The sequence below is a fragment of the Gorilla gorilla genome, chromosome 3 (genome assembly GCF_029281585.2).
Source record: "Gorilla gorilla gorilla isolate KB3781 chromosome 3, NHGRI_mGorGor1-v2.1_pri, whole genome shotgun sequence".
Classification (NCBI taxonomy): domain Eukaryota; kingdom Metazoa; phylum Chordata; class Mammalia; order Primates; family Hominidae; genus Gorilla; species Gorilla gorilla.
Genome location: NC_073227.2, coordinates 49,647,894 through 49,670,330, shown reverse-complemented (window position 1 = coordinate 49,670,330; position 22,437 = coordinate 49,647,894). Strand labels below are relative to the sequence as shown.

Below are 22,437 nucleotides of genomic sequence, written 5' to 3'. Positions count from 1 at the left end.
ATACATTCAGAGTTATTTTAGCAAAAGTCAGAAAGTGTGGTTTTGTTCTCTTTGAAATACAGCAAGGAAGCTACATGGCAACACGCTGCTAAATCAGTTACGAAAACTTTTCTATGTAATGGTCACATCTCCGAGCGACGCATTCCACCTCTGTTTATTACAAACTCATTGAGTGCAAGGACAAGGGGAACTGATTTTTCTTTACAAGTCAAAAGAACTTAAGACAAAGGATGAGTGCTTCCTCCTGATATAAGGGAAAGTACTTGAATTTGAGGAAGTGAAAAGATGTTTGGTTTCCACAAGTTCTTCAGTCTGGAACGCTATTTTACACACTCATTAGCAAAACAACCCAGTTTCTTTCCACTTGTTTAAAAAACCTGTCTCATTTGAGGACCAAGTATGTCCCATGTTCCCATGTGTTCCTTGTATTTTTATCAATTGTAAAATCTTTTTGGATGCTACAATGTCAAATGGATGCTGAATGCCAATTTCTTACTAAAAGAGAGGTAGCTGCATATACTTCTATTTGAACCAAAAGCAAATAAAATTTTGTTTCGAGGAGTCTGCCATACCTCCTGATACCTAGAAATACTAGGGTATTACTAAATTAGGGTTTTTACCACTAGTACAGAGAAATCGTGCCATTATATCAAACTAGAAAATAGACCTTGCTCATGGAGACGACTCCACTATCAGTCTTATAGGAGTCCATCTGTATTAACAACAGCAATTGAGGGAAACAGCTGTCCCTGAAGTATTTACAAACCAAATCTCCAGAGACCTATGACTTTCACAGCTGTAAATGTCAACACATTTTTCTTTTGTATGGTAAAAAGAATGACATTTTCTTGAGTCATGATGCTTCTTTCCATCGACTCCCTGGAGTTCAGCTTTGGTTCTACTCTTAAGGAACTTGTCCTACCTTAAAGGTCTTCAGAACATCTTGAGAATTTTTGGGCTGGGAGTAAGGCTTGGGTGTCAGCATAGGCACTGCTTTGGGAGTGACAGTTTTGCTTGGAGACCCACTGCCTGCTGACATGCTGGTATCCAGAACACTGGCACGAGCAATGGTGGTTTCAACAGTGGCAGTGAATTTGGGTGGAGGCAGTGACTGTTGCCGCAGGTATTTCATGGGATTGGGGTCATTCAGGAAGGAGGATAAATTTGGCTCTGTTGAATGGCTTCTTTCCAGAATTTTTGGCATCTCCAAGCGTTCAAGAACAGCCTCACTGATGGTGAACCTCTCAATGTACTGTTGAAGGATCCCCTCTGCCTCCTCCTGGGACCGAGCGTTCTTATATGCTTCATGCAACTCTCTCTCTCTCCGCTCTCTAAAGGACATGGGAGAAGCAATAACAAAGTCAACTAATGAAAATTGCAAAGAAGACCTTGGTAGAAACGAAGGTAGCACTGAAGAGATAGTACAGGGAATATAAAATGTTGCTATCAGAACCTTTGTGACAGCCAATAATTTTTAGAAAAAAAAAACACCTAGATAATATTGTACATTAAAAACGACAACAGAAAGAACTCACTTTTCTTGAACAATTTCTCTGTAGGTTTTGATGCTTTTCCTTCGTTCACTTGTCCCATCTTCTCCAGCCAGTAACTTCTCCATTTTTTTCCTTTCTTCCTCTTTCTTAATTAAGTCCTGAGAAACACTTCTTCTACGACTCTTCCAACGAGCCAGGTCCTGGCAGGGAAAGAAAGATATAATATTCTTCTTCAGACTTGTGCATAATTCCATTTCTATTCTTCAGAGTTTAGTCATTTCTACTCTTTAGAGAACTGACTATGGGCCCAGGCACTATAACATTGTGTGCATTCCCACACAATCCAATGTAAGTCTGGTTGGAACTGGAATGCCTCAAAGGCAGAAACATCCAGATATTATCTACAGTATCCATAGCAGGGCTGCACATTTATTTAAATATGGCAGTGTGAAATATGCAATCACATTTCATGTCAGTTGCCAAATTTCAGAGAATTGCCTCACAAGGTAACTGTAAGAAACTTCATTCCTTCCTATTTATAACCTCTGCATTGTGAACAGATTTGCTGACAATAGAATAGTAGGGATTCATTTACAGTTTCCACATGGAAGGTAGTCAAGGCAGAAAAAAAAAACAGTTTTGAAGTCTTTAGATCTGGTGATTCTATATGTATTAATTCATCTGATCCTTACAACAACCTCACCACAATCCTACAGGTAGTTATAGCATAATGATGAGGAGTGAGGATTCTGGAGGCAGATGGTTGGGGTTGCAGATGTGGGAAATAATCCCAGCTCTGTCTTTTCCATGCTTTGGAATCTCAGGCATGTTTCTTAGTCTCCCTGTGCCTCGATTTCCTCCTCTCTAAAATGATGATAATAGCACCTATTCTTACAAGCTTGCAGGGTTAAATGTGAAAATAGACGTAAGGTGCCAGGCACATAGTAAGTGCTCAAGATATTTTAGACACAATTGTTACTATATTTTATGAACTTTGGAGAAGTTAACTTTTTAAACTAAAGGTGGAGTCAAGTTTGCAATAGCTACCTCCAGAGTGCTTTGTGAGAATTAAATGAAATAATCCACTCTCCCTCCTCTCTCCCCGCTTTGGCTCTCAGCACACAATCTCAAAGCCCTCATCAGCCTCTTTAGCCTTCCTTCCCTGGTTCTAATCCTGGCTCCCTCACTCGCTAGCTATGTGACGTTCAGCAAGTGACAGCTGTGCTGGGATTCGTCTGTGGAATCGAGGACAATAAGAGTTGCTAGTTCATTGAGTTACTAAGAGGATTAAATGAATGCATGCAAAGTACTTAGAACAATGCCTGGTACTGGTACACGTTTGATGTTGGTCATTGTTATCGTTACTACCATCATCATCATGATCAATTTCAAATATATAACCTCAGAAGATAGTGCAGCCTCAATTCCACAACCCATTCCAGTTTCCTGCCTCCCCTCCCCTCTTTTGTGACCAAGCTTCTGGCCAGGGTGTTTGCTGATTACATGTCTGGGCCATCACTCCATACCTTCACGCTGCTACTCACCTTCCTTTGAGTCCCACATTTACCGTGTCACCTTTTGAAACCCTCTAGGGGCTCCCTTTCCCCGCATGCCTTTCAAGTCCACGTCTACCCACCCGGCTGGATTTTCTGCTGCCAGAAGCCTCCCCGCTGCCCGCGCGCCTTGGCCGGAACTCACATCTTGCCATTTGTCGTCCTCTTCCCTCAGCTGGTTATTTATCAGCTGCAGCTGCTCCTGGCGGGCCCTGCTGTGCGGCTGCACCGCGGCCTCCTCCTCACACCGCATGTCAAACATGCTGGTGCTCCTGAGTGCGGAGAGAGCGAACACAAGAGGGACCGCGATCAGCGCCCGTCGCGTCTCCGCGCGCCTGGGCGTCCTGCCGCGTGGGGGCGCTACCGGGCTTGGAAAACTGCCCCCTTCCCGGGCTGCGCACAGCGCGTGACTGGCGGTGTGTTCTGGCCCTGGGCGGGCGGTGGGCGTGCTGGCACCCCACCGCCTCCTTTTGCCGCAAACGCCAAAATGTGACCGTCTTTGTCTTCAGTGATGTCACTGAATCGGGTCAATATCATTTTATATGTAGGTGCCAAAATAGGTTTAAAGAAGAGCTAGAAAAATGGTATTTGAAGCCCCAGGCTCCTCTCATTTGGAAATGCATTTAAAAAATAAAATTAAGATAATTAAAAGGTATAACCTGGGTAGAATTTGTGGGGAAAGAGGGCGGTGTTCCATGAAGTAAAACTTTATTACGTTAAATGCTTCTTTGTGTAGAAAGCTGGCTTAAAGTCTTCCTATGTGAATGGAGGCAATTTCTCCATTTCCAAAAAAATATCATTTGGCCTTAAGTTTAAGACACTCACTTTTTCTTATTTTATTTTATTGAATTTTAGATGCATCTGACAACTATGGATTGCTGATGTATATGTTCATTGTAATCATTTCTTTTTATTTCTTGTAAAACTGCTGTAATTGATAGTGCAGTTGATGGCATCTTGGAATCAAGAAAACAAGGCATTTTATAACAAGAGTAAGGAGTAAAACACATAAATTAGGTATATATTTTGTACTCTAATATGCACACAGTCATTTAATTTTTGTCAGGATAACTCTGAATATACTCTTTTAATAGAAAAATGCAAGGGAAATCAATCTTTAAAAAACTCTTAGACTGTGCATACATATAATTTATATGTTCTATAGGAGCTTATTAAATGTTGTGCAAGACCATAGGGCTTTTTTGTGATGCTTACATAAACCTTTGTTACAGCAAAAGCTGAAGCAGCAAGATGAAAACAGAAATAGAAACCAAAGCAAAATCCTCCTCCTTTTATTTTTCTTTCAAAGAAATGACTCACTTTGGGACAAGTGGGCTATGGAGCCCAAAATTCAAGACATAGAGGGCTCTTAAAAGCTCACTGTTAAGTGCTAGCAACAAAATATGGTGACAGTCCATTTTTGAAACCAGCCTAACACAAAGAAAAAAAAAACTACCATGCACTTAGACACCAAAGAATTCCAGACATCATCAATGATGTCCAAAATTGTTACTCCCATGGCCAGACAATGAACAGCAGCAGCATCTCTGAATGCAAAGGGCTCCCTAGCAGGCAGCTGTCTGGAAGATGACCCCCAAAGCAATGGCTGCCCACCTTCCCTTCAATCCACTCAAAAGGAATGTGTATAAATGTGTGAGTGCCTCTCTCTGCTCTCCAGATGTTGGACAATTTAAGTCTAAGAGAACTAAACTGAAAAACTGTACTGTAACCTGTCTTCCCCAAGAGTATTCTAATAATCTGGCTGCACAGAAGGACTCTTAGCTGAGGTTTCTATTAGCATGGATATAACAAGCCATTGCATAATGCTGCCTCCATGTATTCAGTGGAGAATGTTGATTTCAGCAGCTGTGGCTTCTAGAAAAAATAAGCTGGGCCAAGTGTGGTGGCTCACGCCTGTAATCCCAGCACTCTGGGAGGCCAAGGTGGGCAGATCACTTGAGGTCAGGAATTCAAGACCAGCCTGGCCAACATGGTGAAACCTCTTCTCTACTAAAAATACAAAAAAAAAAGAAAAAAGAAAAAAAATTAGCCAGGCATGCTAGCACATGCCTATAGTCCCAGCTACTAGGGAGGTTGAGGCAGGAGGATGGCTTGAACCTGGGAGGCAGAAGCTGCAGTGAGCTGAGATTACATCACTGCACTCCGGCCTGGGTGACAGAGCGAGACTCTATCTCAAAAAAATAAAATAAAATAAAGAATGAAAGAAAAGAAAAAGAAAGAAACTGTAGTCCTCGATAGAGGAGAAGGGCTGTGATTTTTCATCTATTTTAGACTATTGATTAATGGTATCTAAGAAAGATTAAGAAATTTGCAGGATTAGGTAGAAAAGTCTAACCCATGCTTTTAAACTTCATGGATCAAAATTCACTTAAGCAGGCCTTCCAGAAAGACACAAAAATTCATCCCATTCTTCCTCTCACAGTTTAAAAAAAAAATCTTACTTTTAAAATATTCAATCTAGTCAGTTCATCTTTTAAGGTGATTTATAATCTTTGCTAAGATCTTAGAAGACTTAAACCTCTCTGAGCTGGGACCCTCTTACCATCCCACTAAGTAGTTTGTAGATTATGGGAGAGAAAAGAGGTCCCTTCATTCAACTCTGCCATCTATAATATCTACAGGTCAGAATTTTGGTTTAGGCCACTGTGGGTGGCCATAGATCCAGGTTTTCTTCTGGGACCCCAAGAAGAAAATGGCAGCCTTCTCCAGGATCTGGGATTTGATTATCTCACCCAATGGGCATGGAGAAAACGAGAGCAGACCTTAAGAATTACCTTTGTCTGTCCTGCGTTCCCATCTCTATTCCCACTGTGAAGCTCTAACTAAGCTCAGCCCAAATGTGGCCAGAAGCCAGTTAGTTAAATAAAAGGAGAAACTCGTTTGCCCTTTCATGTACCAGGAAGTACGTGGTTGAACATCCCTAATCCAAAAATCTGAAATCTGAAATGCTCCAAACTCCAAAACTTTTTGAATGCTGACATGACCCCACAAGTGGAGAATTCTACACCTGACCTTGTGTGATGGGGTACAGCCAAAACTTTGTTTCATGCACAAAATTATTTAAACTATTGTATAAAATCACCTCCAGTCTATATGTATAAGGTATATATGGAACATAAATGAATTTCATGTTTAGACTTGGGTTCCATCCTCAAGATACTTCACTATGTATATGCAAATATTCCAAAATCTAAAAAAGTTCAAAATCTGAAACACTTCTCATTCCAAACATTTTCTATAAGGCAGGCTCAACCTGTACGATTTTTTTTCTCAAGATTTTTTTTTTTAAGAAATATCAGCAAACTGGCCAAAAAAGAAATAACAAACCTATGAGTGATATATTAATGCCATTTTCAAAAAAAAATTAAGAAGTTGAGAATTGATAATACTAGAAAGAAAATGGGCTGAGTTGTCATTCAGAACATGTTCCCTAGTTCAGGTTAGACTTGGCCTCCCAAATGAAGAGGTGTGTGTCTGGGGATGGGGGTTGGCGGATATGGGATCCTGGAGATGGCCAGCTTCCAGAATATTAATGTGACTTGGACTAATCCTGTGCTCCTCAGTACCTACGTCTATGCCCTTGGGCTGTTGGGATGAGGGCTCCTGGCTGCAGAGTCCAGGAGTCTCCCTTGGTGGTGGGTTGGCATTTTTGAGGGCCAGGATGGAATTACCCCAAGGGCCTGGAAATTGTTTCTGGGCCAAGTCTACGGTAAAGGAATTCAGAATAAAATGGCCTATGGCTCTCACAACATACCGACTCCTTTGGTGGGCCGGGTATTGGGAGGGAAAGAGTGTGCAAGTGAAGAAAAGGGCAAGAAGGTGAAATTAAATCTATGGAAACATTCTTGGCTGGTTAGGAGGTGGAAATTTCTCCATTTGCCTGTGCGGTAGGTCTGCCCCTGACCTATATTCTCCTTAAAGGACTCATCTTTTTTTTGATTGGGCTCTATTTTAAGAATGTGTCAATTATTAATAAATATAAGCCTGTGCCAAAAACTGCCTTTAAAGATTTTGGAAAAAGGAGATAGTAAGGGAATAAACTAAAAATAGTATAAGTTTCTATTTTAAGAATAAATTCCTGATATCAACTTTTCATTTTGTTCCCCACATGGTTTCATGTAAATTGTATCTGCTCTAAGCAGGAAACTCAGCACTTTGGATATCCCCAGATAAGAGCTCTGGAAAAAAAAGCTCCTTTTACTCTTCTTGGTCCCTGGGGCTGCATTTTGTAAACTTAGAGAAGGCAAGAAGGGAGTCCCTGTCCCCACCCCTTCTAAGAAATCATTAACTTTTCCTGTGGGTGAAGTTTTGTGTTCAGGTGAAGGCAAAATTCAGAAACTCTTAATTTCCCTTCCTTTCTTTCACCTTTCCCAGGGGTCTATTTTAAGCAAATTGTATAGCAGCCTTGCATTGATGAAGAAGAAATCCATTCTATCAAAATGTTTTTGCTCACCAAACCAAAGTAGTGTTTTGCCTATCAATCTTATAAAATCCTCCTTTCAGTGAACGTTAAATATTGCCATTGCAGGTTTGAAAAGTAATAACCAGGGCTCAGTTTTACAGACTACTTAACTCTGTGCAGTCAGTCAAGCTCAGGCTGAATTTGGTTTTGAGGCATGAGTGTTCTTTATGTCAGATCACACATGGGAAACTTGGCCCTGGAGTTTGACCACTTAGGGCTCAGAGTCCAAACTAAGCAGACATCTTGAACACAAACATGAAAATAGCACAATCTGAAGACACTTAATTTTTTGCCTAATCTCATTGTCATTGGTGGAAATGATGTTTGCATGTTCTACATGCAAATTCTATTCAAATTCCTCATTGTGTGACTTGAAACTGAGGCTCAGGAAAGGACAGGCAGAGGAGGACTGGTGATTACATTCTGGATGGCCCAGGCTCCCACGAGGCCACAAAATGCTCCTCAATATCAGGATCAGCAGACTACTGATGCTGGATTTAGATATTAATCATGTTTCTTCAAATACAAATTACTTGAATCTGAGAAGGCTAGTATTTTGCAAAAAAAAAAGTTTGCCTTGAATATCAGTTGCAGAATGATCTGCATATGGGAAATCCATTTCTGAAGCAGAGTTAATGTGGTCACAAATGGGAGGGTTTGGAGTCTTCTCAAATTTGGATGTGGAGTACGGGATAAGGAATGAACCTCTGCTTGGTTGAGTGAAAACCAAGCAGCAGGGAGGGGAAGGGCCAGTCATGTCTTACATCCTTGGCCCCTTGCTAAGCCATGGGACTTGAGCAAAACTCCAATGTTTTGGTCTCAAGCATCCCACAGTTTATGTGACTCCAACCTGGGAGGAACTTGGGCTTCTGAATCTATAATTAGTGGTTTGGGATTTATTTTCTTAGTTTAAAAATGAGACTATGGGAATGACTACCTCATTGTTAACTCTAAGCCCCGACATATCAAGAATTAAGTACAAAACTCAGAATACCCTTTAAATAAATCTATAGTTCAGAAGGGGTACCAATGTTCAGACCATAACAAGAACAACGACTTTAACATGCCCAGTCTATGAAAAGCAAATGTTAAGTTTCAAGCAGCAGCTTCATATTAGAATCATGCTTAAGTTGCTTTTTCATTCATCTTTCCTGCACAGAATGTATGCTCTGCATTCCAACTTCAAGTGCTTTGCTGCACAAGTCAGCTAACTATTCAGTTCACTTGCATCAGTTGCATTTCAATTAGTGGTAAGTACTGGAAGCATGCAGTTTAGGCTAGTAATTAATGTAATCCTACAAATACAAGGCAACTTACTCTGCGTCATCAGACACAGGAGTTCTCGGACCGTATCTATAAGATCAAATAAAAAATTAGAGGACTGGCAGAGTTGAAAGTGAACACTGTAAGCAAGCTGGAAATAAAAACTGCCGGTGAAATACATGTGCGCCAAACCTTTTTTGCTGAGATACTGAAAGAGAAGTGGCATTATACAATTAGCAATATTCATTGGCCGCTGAAAATCAAAGACAAGTCTTGATATTTCTAAAAAATGCAAAATTTATCTCAAAACCCAGAAGAGAAATGAAAATAATCCCCACACTACCCAAAAAGAAAGAATCTGTTCAATATAAACACAGAAAGGCTTAGGTGCAATCCACGGTGTTTAGAGAAGGCAGCTTAGAAAGCAAACATGTATTACAGTCATTCACAAACAGTTCAACTTTTTGTGCCTTTATGTTCAGCAGTAATGGGCTGTAATGGACACCCACTGTACAATGTGCACCACTGTGCACCCTTACTGACCCTGTCCCTGAGATGTTAATGCATTTGCACAAATAACATCAAAGAGTGTTTCTGCAGTTTTCTGAAGGGAAACCAGAACTCCAACCAGAACCCCAATCAGTGCCTTCCGCATGCATTTGACAGAAACCACAATTCCTAGAAAACTGGTAGCCTTAATCAAAACCAGACTTGAATGATACTCCATAACTTGAAAAACTAAAGTTTTTTTCTAATCTTTTATATTCTCCTGATAATTTAGATCCATAAAGTTGTACCCTCTGCGATAGTCACTGGAAGTCTAAATGAGTCTAAAGCAAAAAGGCTAAATTAGAAAAATATTAGAACATTACAAGGCATATTTCCAGCACATGAAAAAACAACAACAACAACAACAAAAAAACAAAAAACAAACAAAAAAAAACACAGCTCCCACAAATGCCTGTCTCTTCAGCAAAGGCGAGTTTTAAGGGTCAGTTCTTACCTATACCCTGAAAAGCTCCTTTCTGCAATTCTGATGGTGGACAAAGAATAGTAAAGAAAATACGTCCTGCTTCCAGTTTCCAATAAATTACATTTTGGAGTCGGCAGCAAAAATTACCTGGTCCCATGATCAGTTTCACAGTAGTTTATAGGAAAAGGGTAATTTCTAAACATCTCTTCCTGCAATCTTAGAGAAATCTTACAGAATCTTAGAGAAAACACCCCAGAATGCATGAGTGTACACACACATACCCCCTTCTCTCTTATGCTTTTATCATTCTAGAATAATCTACATTCATTGATAATGATTTAATTCACAGTGAAGGCAACCATACCAATGCAAAACCCCAAATCTCTGTTGAAATGGCCAAACACAAGACAAGGAAAGGGTTTATGAATGTTTTCCTTCTGGCAGTAAGACTCATTTTCTCCTTCTCCAGAGTATCGTTTCGGAAGGTGCTTAAGTTGAACCTAATATTCTCAATTTTCAAAAACACTACTGCATTGAAGCAGATGACAAGTGGATTCTTTCACATCGAGAGAGTGGGCTGGGCGTGGTGGCTCATGCTTGTAATCCCAGCACTTTGGGAAGCCAAGGCAGGCAGATTGCTTGAGCTCAGGAGTTCGAGACCAGCCTGGGCAACATGGCAAAGCCTTGTCTCTACCAATAACACAAAAAATTAGCTGGGCATGGTAGTGCACACCTGTGGTCCCAGCTACTCTGGAGGGTGAGGCAGGAGAATCACTTGAACTGGGGAGGCAGAGGTTACAGTGAGCAGAGATCATGCCACTGTACTCCAGCCTGGGTGACAACAGAGTGAGACTCTGTCTGAAAAGGAAAGGAAAGGAAAAGGAAAAGGAAAAGGAGTGCAAGGGCAATATTAATTCTGAAGACTAGGTAAGTGTTTCCCAGTTAATAAATAGGCCTATTGGAATACATTTATTCAAACACAGTGTTTTCTAAGTTATCTATGGAAGAGAGCAGAGAATTTCTTCCCAGTGGATGGTTAATCAAGAATCTATTAATAGTTGCTATGTGTTTTTGTGTTTCAATTTGAATATTTTAATTAACATTTTATTGAAGTTTAAGCTATATACAGAAAGTGCACATACCACACATGAATACTTCAATGAATTTTCACAAAACGAACATATGCATAGATTAGCGTTGAGTGATTTGTACTACGTAAACAGACTCAAATAGTATGTACTCTTGAGTTTGTCTTCTTTAGCACATTTTGTGAGTTTCAACTATGTTGTTGCATGTAGGATATATCTGAATTTAAATTGTTTCTACACAAAGTAATTAACAGTATTTCATGGACGTCTCTACCAATAAATGTAGATCTATACCAAAATGTAAGCCCCACAGGAGCAGAGATTTTTCTGTTGGGGTTCCCTGAACAGTGGCCAGACTAGTCAATAAGTATTTATTAAATACTTATCAGGTGCTCTAGAAATTGAAGAGAAAAGAATAGCCCAGTTTCCGAAGATAACCTTCATTTATCCCTTTACTATGTACTGGGGGTTTAAGGAATTTCCTCTGAGACTAATGTATTAGCTTTAAAAGGGCACCAACTTAAGCAGAATTGCCTTTGCTGGCAACGGGAAGATAATTAGAGCTGAGGTGTCAAGTGACTTTCCCAATCATCCTACAGGAGATCAAAAAGTAAAGGCAAGTTAGCAAAAAAAAAAAAAAAAGTAACAAAGCAATCTTTCCAATGCAAAGTACGTGACTCAATAGGTTATGAGGTAAAAATTGGCCACACAGGTCACAGTTGACAAAAGCATCCTACAAAAAAAAAAAGTCAATAAAGTTTAATTTTGAGGCCAGGCATGGTGGCTCATGCCTGTAATCCCAACACTTGGGAGGCTGAAGTTAGAGGATCACTTGAGGCCAGGAGTTTGAGACCAGCCTGGGCAACATAGTGAGACTCTGTCTCTACAAAATAAAAACCAAAAAATTGGCCAGGTGTAGTGGTGTACGCCTGTGGTCCCAGCTACTTGGGAGGCTGAGGTGGGAGGATTGCTCAAGTCTGGAAGGGATATGCTGCAGTGAACTGTGATCACACTAGCTTGGGTGATGGAGTGAGATCCTGTCTCAAAAAAATAAAATAAAGTTTACTTTTGAGGGTAGGGGTAGGTAGAAAGATAAAGGGAATAGCCTATGCACCCATTGCCTGTATTTATGTAACTTTCACTACTAATAAAGCATTTCAGAATCAATAATTCGATAGTTGTCTATTTCTATATCATGAACTAGCATTAGCTTGGTGTTTTTACTGCTCATCTAAGATCACCCCCAGCATCCAGCACAGTGCTTTACACATAGTGATTATTACTTGATAAACACTTGTTGATAGGAAATGTGCATACCGACGGTGTTTGCTGGCTCATTCACACAATATGTCACATAGTTCACCTGACCATTCCTCCCTGTGCTCAGAGCAACCGTCCATTCCCATGTGAAAATAAAGAGGAATCTTCCCAGAATCACAAAGAGAGTGACAGGCCAGGTGCAGTGGCTCAAACCTGTAATCCCGGGACTTTGGGAGACCAAGGCAGGTGGATCACTTGAGGTCAGGAGTTCCAGACCAGCCTGGCCAACACAGCGAAACCCCGTCTCTACTAAAAATACAAAAATTAGCTGGGCGTGGTGGAGGGCGCATATAATCCCAGCTATTCAGGAGGCTGAGGCATAAGAATCGCTTGAATGGGCAGAAGTTTCAGTGAGCTGAGATCGGGCCCTGCACTCCAGTCTGGGCAACAAAGCAAGACTCCATCTCAAAAAAAAAAAAGTGACAGAGAATTCCTCAGGCTTCCACAGTCTCCTCTAGTTACTCGTGTAGGCATCATGCTGGAGAGGGATGCTGGTTTTCCACTCTGACAGAGCTGAGTTTGGATCTTGGCTCTGTAGGTACCAGCTGTGTACATGTGGACCTCAGTTTCCTAACTGCAAAACGCAGATGAAAATTCTTCCTCTCAAAGGTAGTATAAGGAATAAATGAATGGGAGAGCACCTAAATGTATCCAGTAGGCAGTCTCTAGGCCTCACCTCCTTCTTTCCTTTCATTCTAACTTGCTTTACAGAAGCCCGCGGATCCAGGGTCAACTCCAGGGCATCTGGAAAGGGAGTAACTGTGGAGGACCCACTTCACCACTCTGTTCCTCTGTCTTCCCAGTCCTAACCAGCTCAGGAATCATGTGTGATCCACTCACACAGCTTTTCTCTACATGAGGCTTCTTACTTGTGAAATGGAGCTAACATAGATTCCTTCAACCTACCTGTGAATTCCCAGGACAAGGTGAGCTTGAGGGAGCAGACACACAGGAAACGCTACAAAGCACTCTGTGGTTGTAAAGCACAAATATTACTTCTGCTTCCTAAAAACAGTGCTAGGCTCCATTACTGTTTTATTCAGAAGAATGTAAAATATAGATTAAATTCAGGTGATCAAGATGGCTAGGGTATTGATTTTTAAAAATCTGGAGAGATTACCTACTGTTCTCCTTGCCTCCCACTCTGCCTTCTCTCCCACTGCCATCAGGGTCCTTGGAGAAGCAGAACTCCATTGCTTCCTATTTTATGGTGAGCTTATAAATTATGCAAAGCCCTCCTCACTTCTTTGCCTTACATTGGTAGGCTTACCATACATTTAACAAAAATGTATCACTTTTATTAAATGGCAAGAGAGGCTTCAACATATAGGACCCTAAACTGGAACAGGAACCCCAGGATAATTATTTCCTTAATCGTCATCAAGTCATGGTTGACTCTAAGTCAAGTCAGAGCATGGAATAGAAATCCTACCTGCAGAAGGCAACGAGTGTTTGCTAATGTTGAAAAATTAATATAATTACAACTTTTATAAATGTATTCATCTTCTTTGGACCTGGAATCAAAGTGAAATCAAGTCAGATAGAAGTTCAACCCCTTTACCCAAAGGCTCCTATGTGAGCTAGAAAGAAATAAACAAATTTCCAATTTATTCAGTCCACAAGAGTCAGAAAAAAATGTTTAACAGGTAAATTCACCACTGAATCACACCTGCTTACATGTAAAAAGAGGAAAAATTTCTTCGCAGATGAGGCCAATTTTAATCATTCTGTTTCTGCTAGCAACAGCAGGTAAGTGGCACTGAGGTGCCATAATGCATTAAGAACACACTGAAAGCTCAGACTGGAGAAACAAAGTCACAAGGGCACAGAATAACCTTCTGACCTCTGATCTTTCATGGGTAGACCTTTAGAAGATTCTTCCACATCCTGTTGCTTTGCAAATGGAACTGGAAGGAACTGGTTTGGGTTGGATCCAGTGTGTCTAAGGGACATCCCAGTTCTCCTGGCCATCATGTCATCTTTTCGTGAATCATCCAACTTTCGCTGGCCTTTCAGTCCACTGCCACTCCAGGCAGGAGCTGTCATCTTCTCCAACTTCTCTTCTGTCCCTGAAGCCTCACACTCAGAGGCCAGAGGACACACCCTAGGGCAACATTCAGTCCAGCCAGTCAAAGGCCACTTACTGCTAAAGATATTTTCAGTAGTGTCACTCACTGGCGTTAATTCAAGACAGAAGAAGCCAGCATCCCTGGAGGCAGCGGCACACAGAGCAGCTGAGCAGGGAATCTCCCTTTTGAATACTGGGACCCTCTGTCATGCAGCTGATACTCACACGGGAATGGGGGTCCCTTTCTGGTTTTCATGAGTCCTGAGAATGAAATTTGGCCAGTACTCAGCCACATGCAAAGGCTAAAATATCTACCCAGAGCGGGCACCAGAAGCAGAACTCTGATCTTGGGATGAGCACACTCTTTTAGTGACTTTACTCCACGCTCTATCAGTTGCCAGGTGCAGACTGTGACTTTAAGCTGTTTTTTGGGAACACGACAGCCACACACAGCAGGAGCAACACACCACGGAGCAGAGCGCAGGCAAGATGCTCACAGTGGCTGGCTGCTGTCCTCTGATCTTTCTGCCTTTGACAGCCTCTCAGAATCTCTTGGAGCGCTTTCCGTTTCTTCTTTGCCATCTTGTGGCAGCTGTTTGGATGTAACTAAAGCCAGAGAGGACAGTTTCACTCCTAGGAAAGAATTCACACCAGAGGCTCTGACCCCACCTGTCATCCTTCACCTCCCGGGAAGGCAGGAAACACTGCTCCTCACCTTCCTCTGTCCCCCTCGGGCACTCGCCCAAACTGCAGACCCACTCTTCTTGAGACTCCGACACAGGAGCCAGCCACAAGGCCCTTCTGCAATAGTCACCTCGGCCAGAATTCATTGTTCTGCAGACGATCAAGTAGCATTGGTGGCAAGAGAGGAGAGGAACAAGGGTTACGAAAGAAGACAGTGAAAGTCCTTGGGACTGAAAGATTAAGAGAAGAATGTGGCTGCTCTCATTCCAAAGGCTGGTTAGTAAGGATGATATAATCAGATTGAGATAATGGAATGTGAACTCTGGCTAGGGCCTATGAAGGTCAAACAAGGCTGTGTGACTCTGTCACCACAAGACTGAATGATGGGCCTCTCAGGATTCAAGGCCTCGAGGACGTATTTCTTATTAATTTCCTACCCCCTCCTCCCCACCCCAGATCCCCACCATCCTCTGAAACCTCAACTCTTTATTTCTGGTGTTTATAGCCTTCTCTCTTCTATGGTGTCACCCTGAGTCTGGAACCAAAGAAACCCTTCTATAGGTCATGGGCCATCCATCATTTCCTTTGGATTTCAAGGGCAAGGTATAAAGAAGAATGCTATGAACACTTCTTCCTGCTACGGAGAGCCTCACTTTGCTCCTGCTGTACAGAGGGAATGGAGGTTCCCAGGGCAATCCGGTTTTACACATGTCCTATATGTGTTTCCTGGAAGAGAGACCAGTCCACAGAACCAAATCCCCAAAAGAGGGCTTGGGAACTCAAAACTGGGTGGCCTTCAGGGAGGATGAGAACTGAGACAGGCCTATAAAGGTGTTCTTCCCTCACACATTTGGATAGCGATTCATCCAAGGAAAGTCTCGACTTAGAGAAACCCCCAAAGAGGAGGTTTTTAAGACTCCTGATTTATTATATAATTTTAAAAAGTGGGGGAGGAAGGAGACCTTTACTTTTTTAATATGTCTACTTAGATGTATGTCCGAAACGTGAACTCATGATACTAATAACTTTTTCTTTCTCTCTCTAAGGGATAGGAAAGAGAGAGGTTATACATAAGCCCAGGAAACCCTAGTGATATCATTAAAACATTCCATTTAGCTCATTCAGTATTTTCAACTAATAAAATAGTACTGGATGCAGCCAAGGGAAAAAGGGTCATTTGCCAAGATTATTGGCATTCCCAGGCAGTGATTCTGGTGACAACAGAATCAAAATGGATGTCTGCCATTTAACTTCACATACATGTTCCCCGCAGGGGGACCCGCTAACATTACTTCTCTGCTATACATAGTCTGTTAAAACTATGTCATCTCTAGGGGCTTGTATAATGTGCTTCAGCAAACTCTATAAAAGCAACAGTGACTCCCATGCAGATATCCTTGCACACGTATGGCAAAAAATACCTGCAATCATTTTGTGGATTAAATATTTGGTGGCCCTTTAAGCTGGAAGTGGCCGCTGAGACAGGAGACACAGATTCCGTTTGAATCTTGCTGCCATGACAGATGACTTCTTCTTCATCCTCTCTAGGCCCAGCCTTGCCAATGCTAAGCCGCTTCCATTTCTGCTGATCTATCTCCGTCACTGGCCCAAAGTGCACAAACTTTTGCCTGGGGCTGGAAGATTTCTTAGAGGCCCTTGCTTTGCGGTTGGCAAAGTCATCACGAATGGCAGTTTCTGCTTTAATTTCTGGGGAAGGCTCAGAAGCACAGATGTGCTGAACATCTCCATCCCTAGTCAAAACCAGAAATAAGTTCTAAAAGTGTCTAAGTACAAATCAATAAGAGGTTTTTTAAAAAAAACAAACAAACAAAAAAAAAACTAGAAGAAGTTGGCCCTCCCTATCAGTGAGTTTGGCATCCCACTGACAGGATTCAACCAACCTCAATGGAAATTATTTGAGAGAAAAAAATTCCACAAAGTTTCAAAAAGCAAAACTTGAATTTGCCGTGCACTAAGTACTACACTGAATCCACATGAATAAAGTGATGTGAAAGCACTGTATTAGGTATACATGTATAAGGTATGCTTATGTTAATGTAGCTATTATCGGTAATCTACAGATAATTTAAAGTATATGGGAGGATGTGCATAGGTTATATGCAAATACTATACCATTTCATATAAGGAACTTGAGCCTCTAAGAATTTTGGTATCCAAGGGGAATTCTGGAATCAAGCACGGATACTGAGGGAAGACTGTATATGAAAAATATTTTTAAGGCTAGAGCAAAATTGCTTTTTCATTAACACTCAAATGAAGAAATGATCATTGTCTTGCCTAGAAATGATCATTACCTTGTCTTTAAGCTTCTATAGCTTTCAAAACATCAATTCTAACATCTCTAACATCATAAACAAGGGCATAAGAAAATCTTAGGTACTGTGGAATAATTAAAATTATTTGAAAGTCAAGTTTAAATTATTTACAGTAAACAAGTCTATCAAAATAAATAAACATTCTTAGAAAGTTGGCTGGGTTAAAAAGAGAATGTTTTCTCTCCATGTGGTTTGTAACTTTTAGTATTAATAAATTCATCTCATGCTGCATATGCTGAGCTCCAGGAGCTCTGTGATGTGAGATGCACTTTTTCAAGCCATCAAAATAAAAAATGATACAAGGGGCCTGCACGGTGGCTCATGCCTGTAATCCTAGCACTTTGGGAGGCTGATATGGAAGGATCACTTGAGCCCCAGGAGCCCTAGGTGTTCGAGATCAGCCTGAGCAACATAGCAAGACCCCATCTCTATTAAAAAAAATTAATTAATTAACTAAAATTTTGGCCAGGTGCAGTGGCTCACATCTGTAATCCCAAGACTTTGGGAAGCTGAGGTGGGAGGATCCCTTGAGCCCAGGAGTTCAAGACCAGCATGGGCAGCATAGTGAGACCTTGTCTCTAGAAAAAATCAAAAGATTAACCAGGCATAGTGGCATGGGCCTGTAGTCCCAGCTATTCAAGAGGCTGAGGGAGAGGACTGCTTGAGCCCAGGAGTCGAGGGTACAGTGAGCTATGATCAAGCCACTATATTCCAGCCTGGGCAACAGAGCAAGACCCTGACAAAAAAAAAAAAAAGACACAAAGATAAGCATTTGATGCCTTCAAAATGAAATACCATAACTGCCAGGGGGAAACTGGGGGGAAACATGACACACCTCGCCTTTTCTGACACTTTGAGTCTCTCCCACGTCTCCAAGTCAGCTTCTGTTATGTTGGAGAGTGTAATGAAGCTCGGGGGCTCGCGGTGAGGGGCAAGGCTGCCCTGAATTCTCCGCTGTGCCAGGTCATCCTTGTGAAGATCTGGCACCTTCCTGAGTCCTCCTTCCACAGGTTCACTTTCCTGAGCCCTCATGTTACAGGTCACTATTGACTTCACCTCTTCTGTGTGGCCCTGGTTTCTGTCCATTTGATCCAGGCCCCCACACCAATGGAAAAATCAAGTTCAAGGAAGGGGAGCAGACAAAGAGAATGTCAAGCATGGAAACTCACAGGCTGAGGACAGAACAAAATGATGGAAACACTCTTCTCTTTCTCAAAAATGGAATCAACGGGAGCTGTGATGACCTTCATCTATACCACCCTTATTATAACTCTGAATGAGACAGAGGTTTTTTTCCCCTTCCAGATGACAGTCTCAACTACAGTTTAGGAAAAGAAGCCGTGCCTGCTGAAAGATTACTAATGGTAATGAGATTTTGGTTGGATGGTAATGATGCCCAATTCCCACACTATTCAAGTTACTGTAATGAATTCAGGTTTTCTGATGAATCCCTTAGCCCTCTTGGAATGTTTTTTACTGCATTAGTAAAATGTTCATAATGAGCTCTGCATGATCCAAATTCTAGGATTAGTTTGGAGATAGCTGGAACATTGTTCACATATTAAACATCTCAAACCTAAACCCACAGCTGCCAGAAAGTACATCTAAGTCAATTCTGAACAGAAAGTTTCAATGTTTAAACTCAACGTCTGCTTCATGGCATTAGTCAGGTTTGGCTAATGCAAACTTGAAAAGCAGAGGGTATTCCTCTTTACCTGGATTGAGAGGGTCAATACCCACTTGTTTCTCGTGTTAATAACCGTTCACCTTTATTGATGCTAAAACTGATATTTTCCGTTGTTCACCTATGAAGTGAACCTTAGCTGGCTAATATTGACAAAACTGCGATTTAAACCAAAGCTGTGGCATTTATATATATAAATATTCCATTAAAAGTCTACTTCTAACTAAATATGCTTCTTGAAATAGAAAAATCTCAAAAAATATATAAATAGAGCCTATTAATCTTCCCACAAAATATATCATTCAAGCTGGAAAATCAAGAGGTAGTCTTTTGTTACCTTGATGATTTGGCATGCTTGCACAGCCCATAAAAATAGAAAGGCTATAGAATTTTCTTAGTTTGAGGAAGGAGATCAAGGAAGGGCATGGCAAAGAGGCACTAGGGACCCTTCTTTTTTTTTTTTTTTAAGTTCTTTGATGCTATCTAGAGAGGTCAAGGGCTGCTTCAGACCCAGAACTGCGTCCACAAACACAGAGTCAGGTGACAACAGACAAATATAGCTGGAAATATCAGGAATTAAAATTACATGGAGGAGAAAGGAAACAAGGGAGATACAAAGGCTAGTCCTTTTCCTGACTCAAATTGCTGATTGCCATCAATATGCCTTGATGTTAGTCAGTTATCCAAAAGTCTTTGTTTCACTTGCACAACTGATCCCTCCCACAAGGCCCTCCAAGAATGGTTTGTTACAAGGCCTGCCAACAGCAATGGCAAAGACCAAGGGCCTCCTGAAGCTATAATGTGTCCTGTAAAGAAATGATGCCAGATTTTCTCTTATCGAATCCCTGTTCTATATCCAGGAATCCCTCATGGGTTTTTGTATCTGGTACTTCCTAAGAAAAATCAAAAAGACCAACTACTCCCCTGAGCTCAACAACTCTGCCTAAAGAACCATTTTAATTGTCTAAAGCACAGCCGAGATAATTATATACTAAGTTCAACAGGCTTAAAAACCTCTAAAGTGATGGGCAAAAAGATGACAATTCAATAATGTAGATGCTAACTCTAGCTGATTTTGATATAAGGAAAAATACAAGAATGATTAACTCTGCAGGATGAAATTCAGCAAGTGGGTGCCCTAAATGAAATCATATCTCCCTCTCAGGACAAAAATCACCGGTCAAATTCCATCTTACTATAATTTTCCTGTCCCCAATTCACTCCAACATGTATTAAGAGGACGGGGAAAATGTTGGCTAAAGGAAACTGGCTTGAAAACAATTTCTATGACAGAACATATAGAAGTATAAGTTTGAGAAGTGTTTTTGATGGGAAATATCCACTATCATTTGTCTAGGTGATGATGCTGGTGTGACAGAAGAAAGAACAAGTCTCATTTTTTTTTCTTCCAACATCTAAATGTAGCTAATAAGAGAGAAGTGCTTTTAGCGTTTTTCTGCTTCCTTTGAATGGACTAGAGCAGCTGTGAGAGGTGGCTGTTCTCTGATAGGCAATAGTACATGTCTATTTTTGCTAATAATGCCAACTGATGACACCAGCACCCATATGTGGTGATGAGCCCTGATTCAGCACATCTACACACTGGAATTCAATGTTTCTTTGGCAAATTCAGCCCTATTTTGGACATGGACACTCTACTGTCTGCCATCTGCATTTAGGGGAGATTGAATATCTAAAGTTCCGCTTCAAAATAAACCCCCATTACAAAGTACATATAATTGAGGGGCTGGAAAGAGGAACTGGAGGAGGTACAATACAAATTGACTTCACTTAATTATGTCCTCTCTCCCTGTGTCTCTTTCATAGACACACACACACACACACACACACACACACACACACACCATGCACACACCATGCACACCTTTTATATTCTAGACTTCTTTTTTTTGAGATTCCCTTTGAGAGCTGTTTGCTGCCATCTGATTTCTCTGCCCCTTTCTTTGGATAAGGGCCATAGAGGAGTTGATTTAATGGCACCATTGGCTTGGTTTGGTTCATCCTTGCTCTCCTTGCAGCAAAGTCATCCTTCTCAAGATCAGGCAGTCGACACACAACTTCACCTTCTGCCTCTGAATCGTTGCCATGCTGGTGGGTCAGGAAAGAGTTTCCTTTGCGAAGGACAATATCACGAATAGCTTCTTTCTCTTCACTTAATTGTTTCTGACTGATAGGGGAAAATTAAATGGGACTCCACATGTGATCAGACAAAAAAAATTAAATCTCCATCTCTAGACAGACAACTGTGTTGTTAGTGAAAAGTCTTCTCGATATTGTTAGTTCAAATGACATCTGTTCATTATTTCAGCCTAGAATTGCAGCATAGTTAGGGTGGGTTTTAAAACCTTGAATTTAGCCAGACACTAGCAATACTAAAAATTCATTTAATTTTCAGGGCTTCCATCAGCAACAGAAAAGCAGGATCCTAAATGGCTCTGAAAGTGACAGTGCAAGTTCTTTGCATGAAATTGGGGGAAAATGGGAAGCTTTTTGTTACTGTTCTTTTTTCTTTAGCACATGAGTACCCAGTAGACACTTAATTTGTTTTTGACTGACAGGGCAAAAAACTGAGCCACCAAGAAACTGATCTGGGGGAAAATGAATGCAGCTGTGTGACACCACACCTAGAATGTGTAACAGATTACAAAATGTAAGGAAGTCTTTCTTCAGAGCTGAGCTAACCTGAAACATCTGGGATAGTTTACAACCACTCATAGGATGGTCTTAAACTATTCCATTCCCATCATCCTCCACTCCCAGGAAGCTTATCTTGCTCTGCACCTTTCCATCAGCAACTCTTTCTTCCCTCTTCTAACCTCCTGTCTCTCCACCTCTCTTCTTTTTCTTTTTTTTAAGAGACAGGGTCTTGTTCTGTCACCCAGGCTGGAATGCAGTGGTGCAATCATAGCTCTCATACCCTAATTTGGGAGCAGATCTTCTGCTTGAACCCCTGAAGTCCAAGAGCAACATTCTTTCCACTTTGGGACAAACCAAACAGTCCTGGGCTCCAACCTCCCCCAACTTGGGCAGAATTTTTTGGAATAAAATATTCGTGTTTATGCAAATGACCCTGCCAATTTGCGATGCCAATTTGAGCAGGGAGAATCTGGTCCCTTGTGCATCTTGTGAACCCAGCCAAGGCTGCAAATTCCGTTGGGTGTTTATTTTTAGGCTAAATGCCCAGTGTGGCAAGACTCATTTCAAGTGATCTCAATTTAGATATGCAGACTTAAAAAAATATATAAAAAAGAGGGTGAAGAAAGTTTCCGTATCATTGGCTATTTGAAGACACTCCCCACCCACTTGAAAAGTTGTCACAATGACTGATTTTCCACTAATTGCTTGAGTCTTTTAAATTCAGAGCTTCAAGGCAGATTCACGGCGAGCAAAAAATAATGATACAAGTTTTGAGCTGGCCCTGTTGGCCTTGAAATAACAAATAATATGTATAAGGTAGATATGTAGGATTGT

At 41.2% G+C, this 22,437-nt stretch overlaps 1 protein-coding gene across 14 annotated transcripts in view; it reads right to left on the bottom strand.

Annotated features, from left to right (window-relative positions):
• Positions 1-22,437, bottom strand: part of LIMCH1 (LIM and calponin homology domains 1) — a 339,607-nt gene that overhangs the window by 52,268 nt on the left and 264,902 nt on the right. For 9 of the 14 annotated variants that reach the window (XM_055385614.2, XM_055385618.2, XM_055385613.2 and 6 more), the window contains 4 exons: positions 8,847-8,882; positions 3,192-3,318; positions 1,536-1,693; positions 923-1,331 (listed from right to left, as the gene is read on the bottom strand). In XM_055385614.2, coding sequence (XP_055241589.1) covers positions 923-1,331; positions 1,536-1,693; positions 3,192-3,318; positions 8,847-8,882 — 730 coding nt within the window. Of the gene's footprint in view, positions 1-922; positions 1,332-1,535; positions 1,694-3,191; positions 3,319-8,846; positions 8,883-14,016; positions 14,278-14,738; positions 14,848-14,956; positions 15,076-16,346; positions 16,677-18,096; positions 18,340-20,830; positions 21,134-22,437 lie in introns of all 14 variants that reach the window. The other 5 variants (XM_055385617.2, XM_055385620.2, XM_055385623.2 and 2 more) reach the window with 2 other exon arrangements.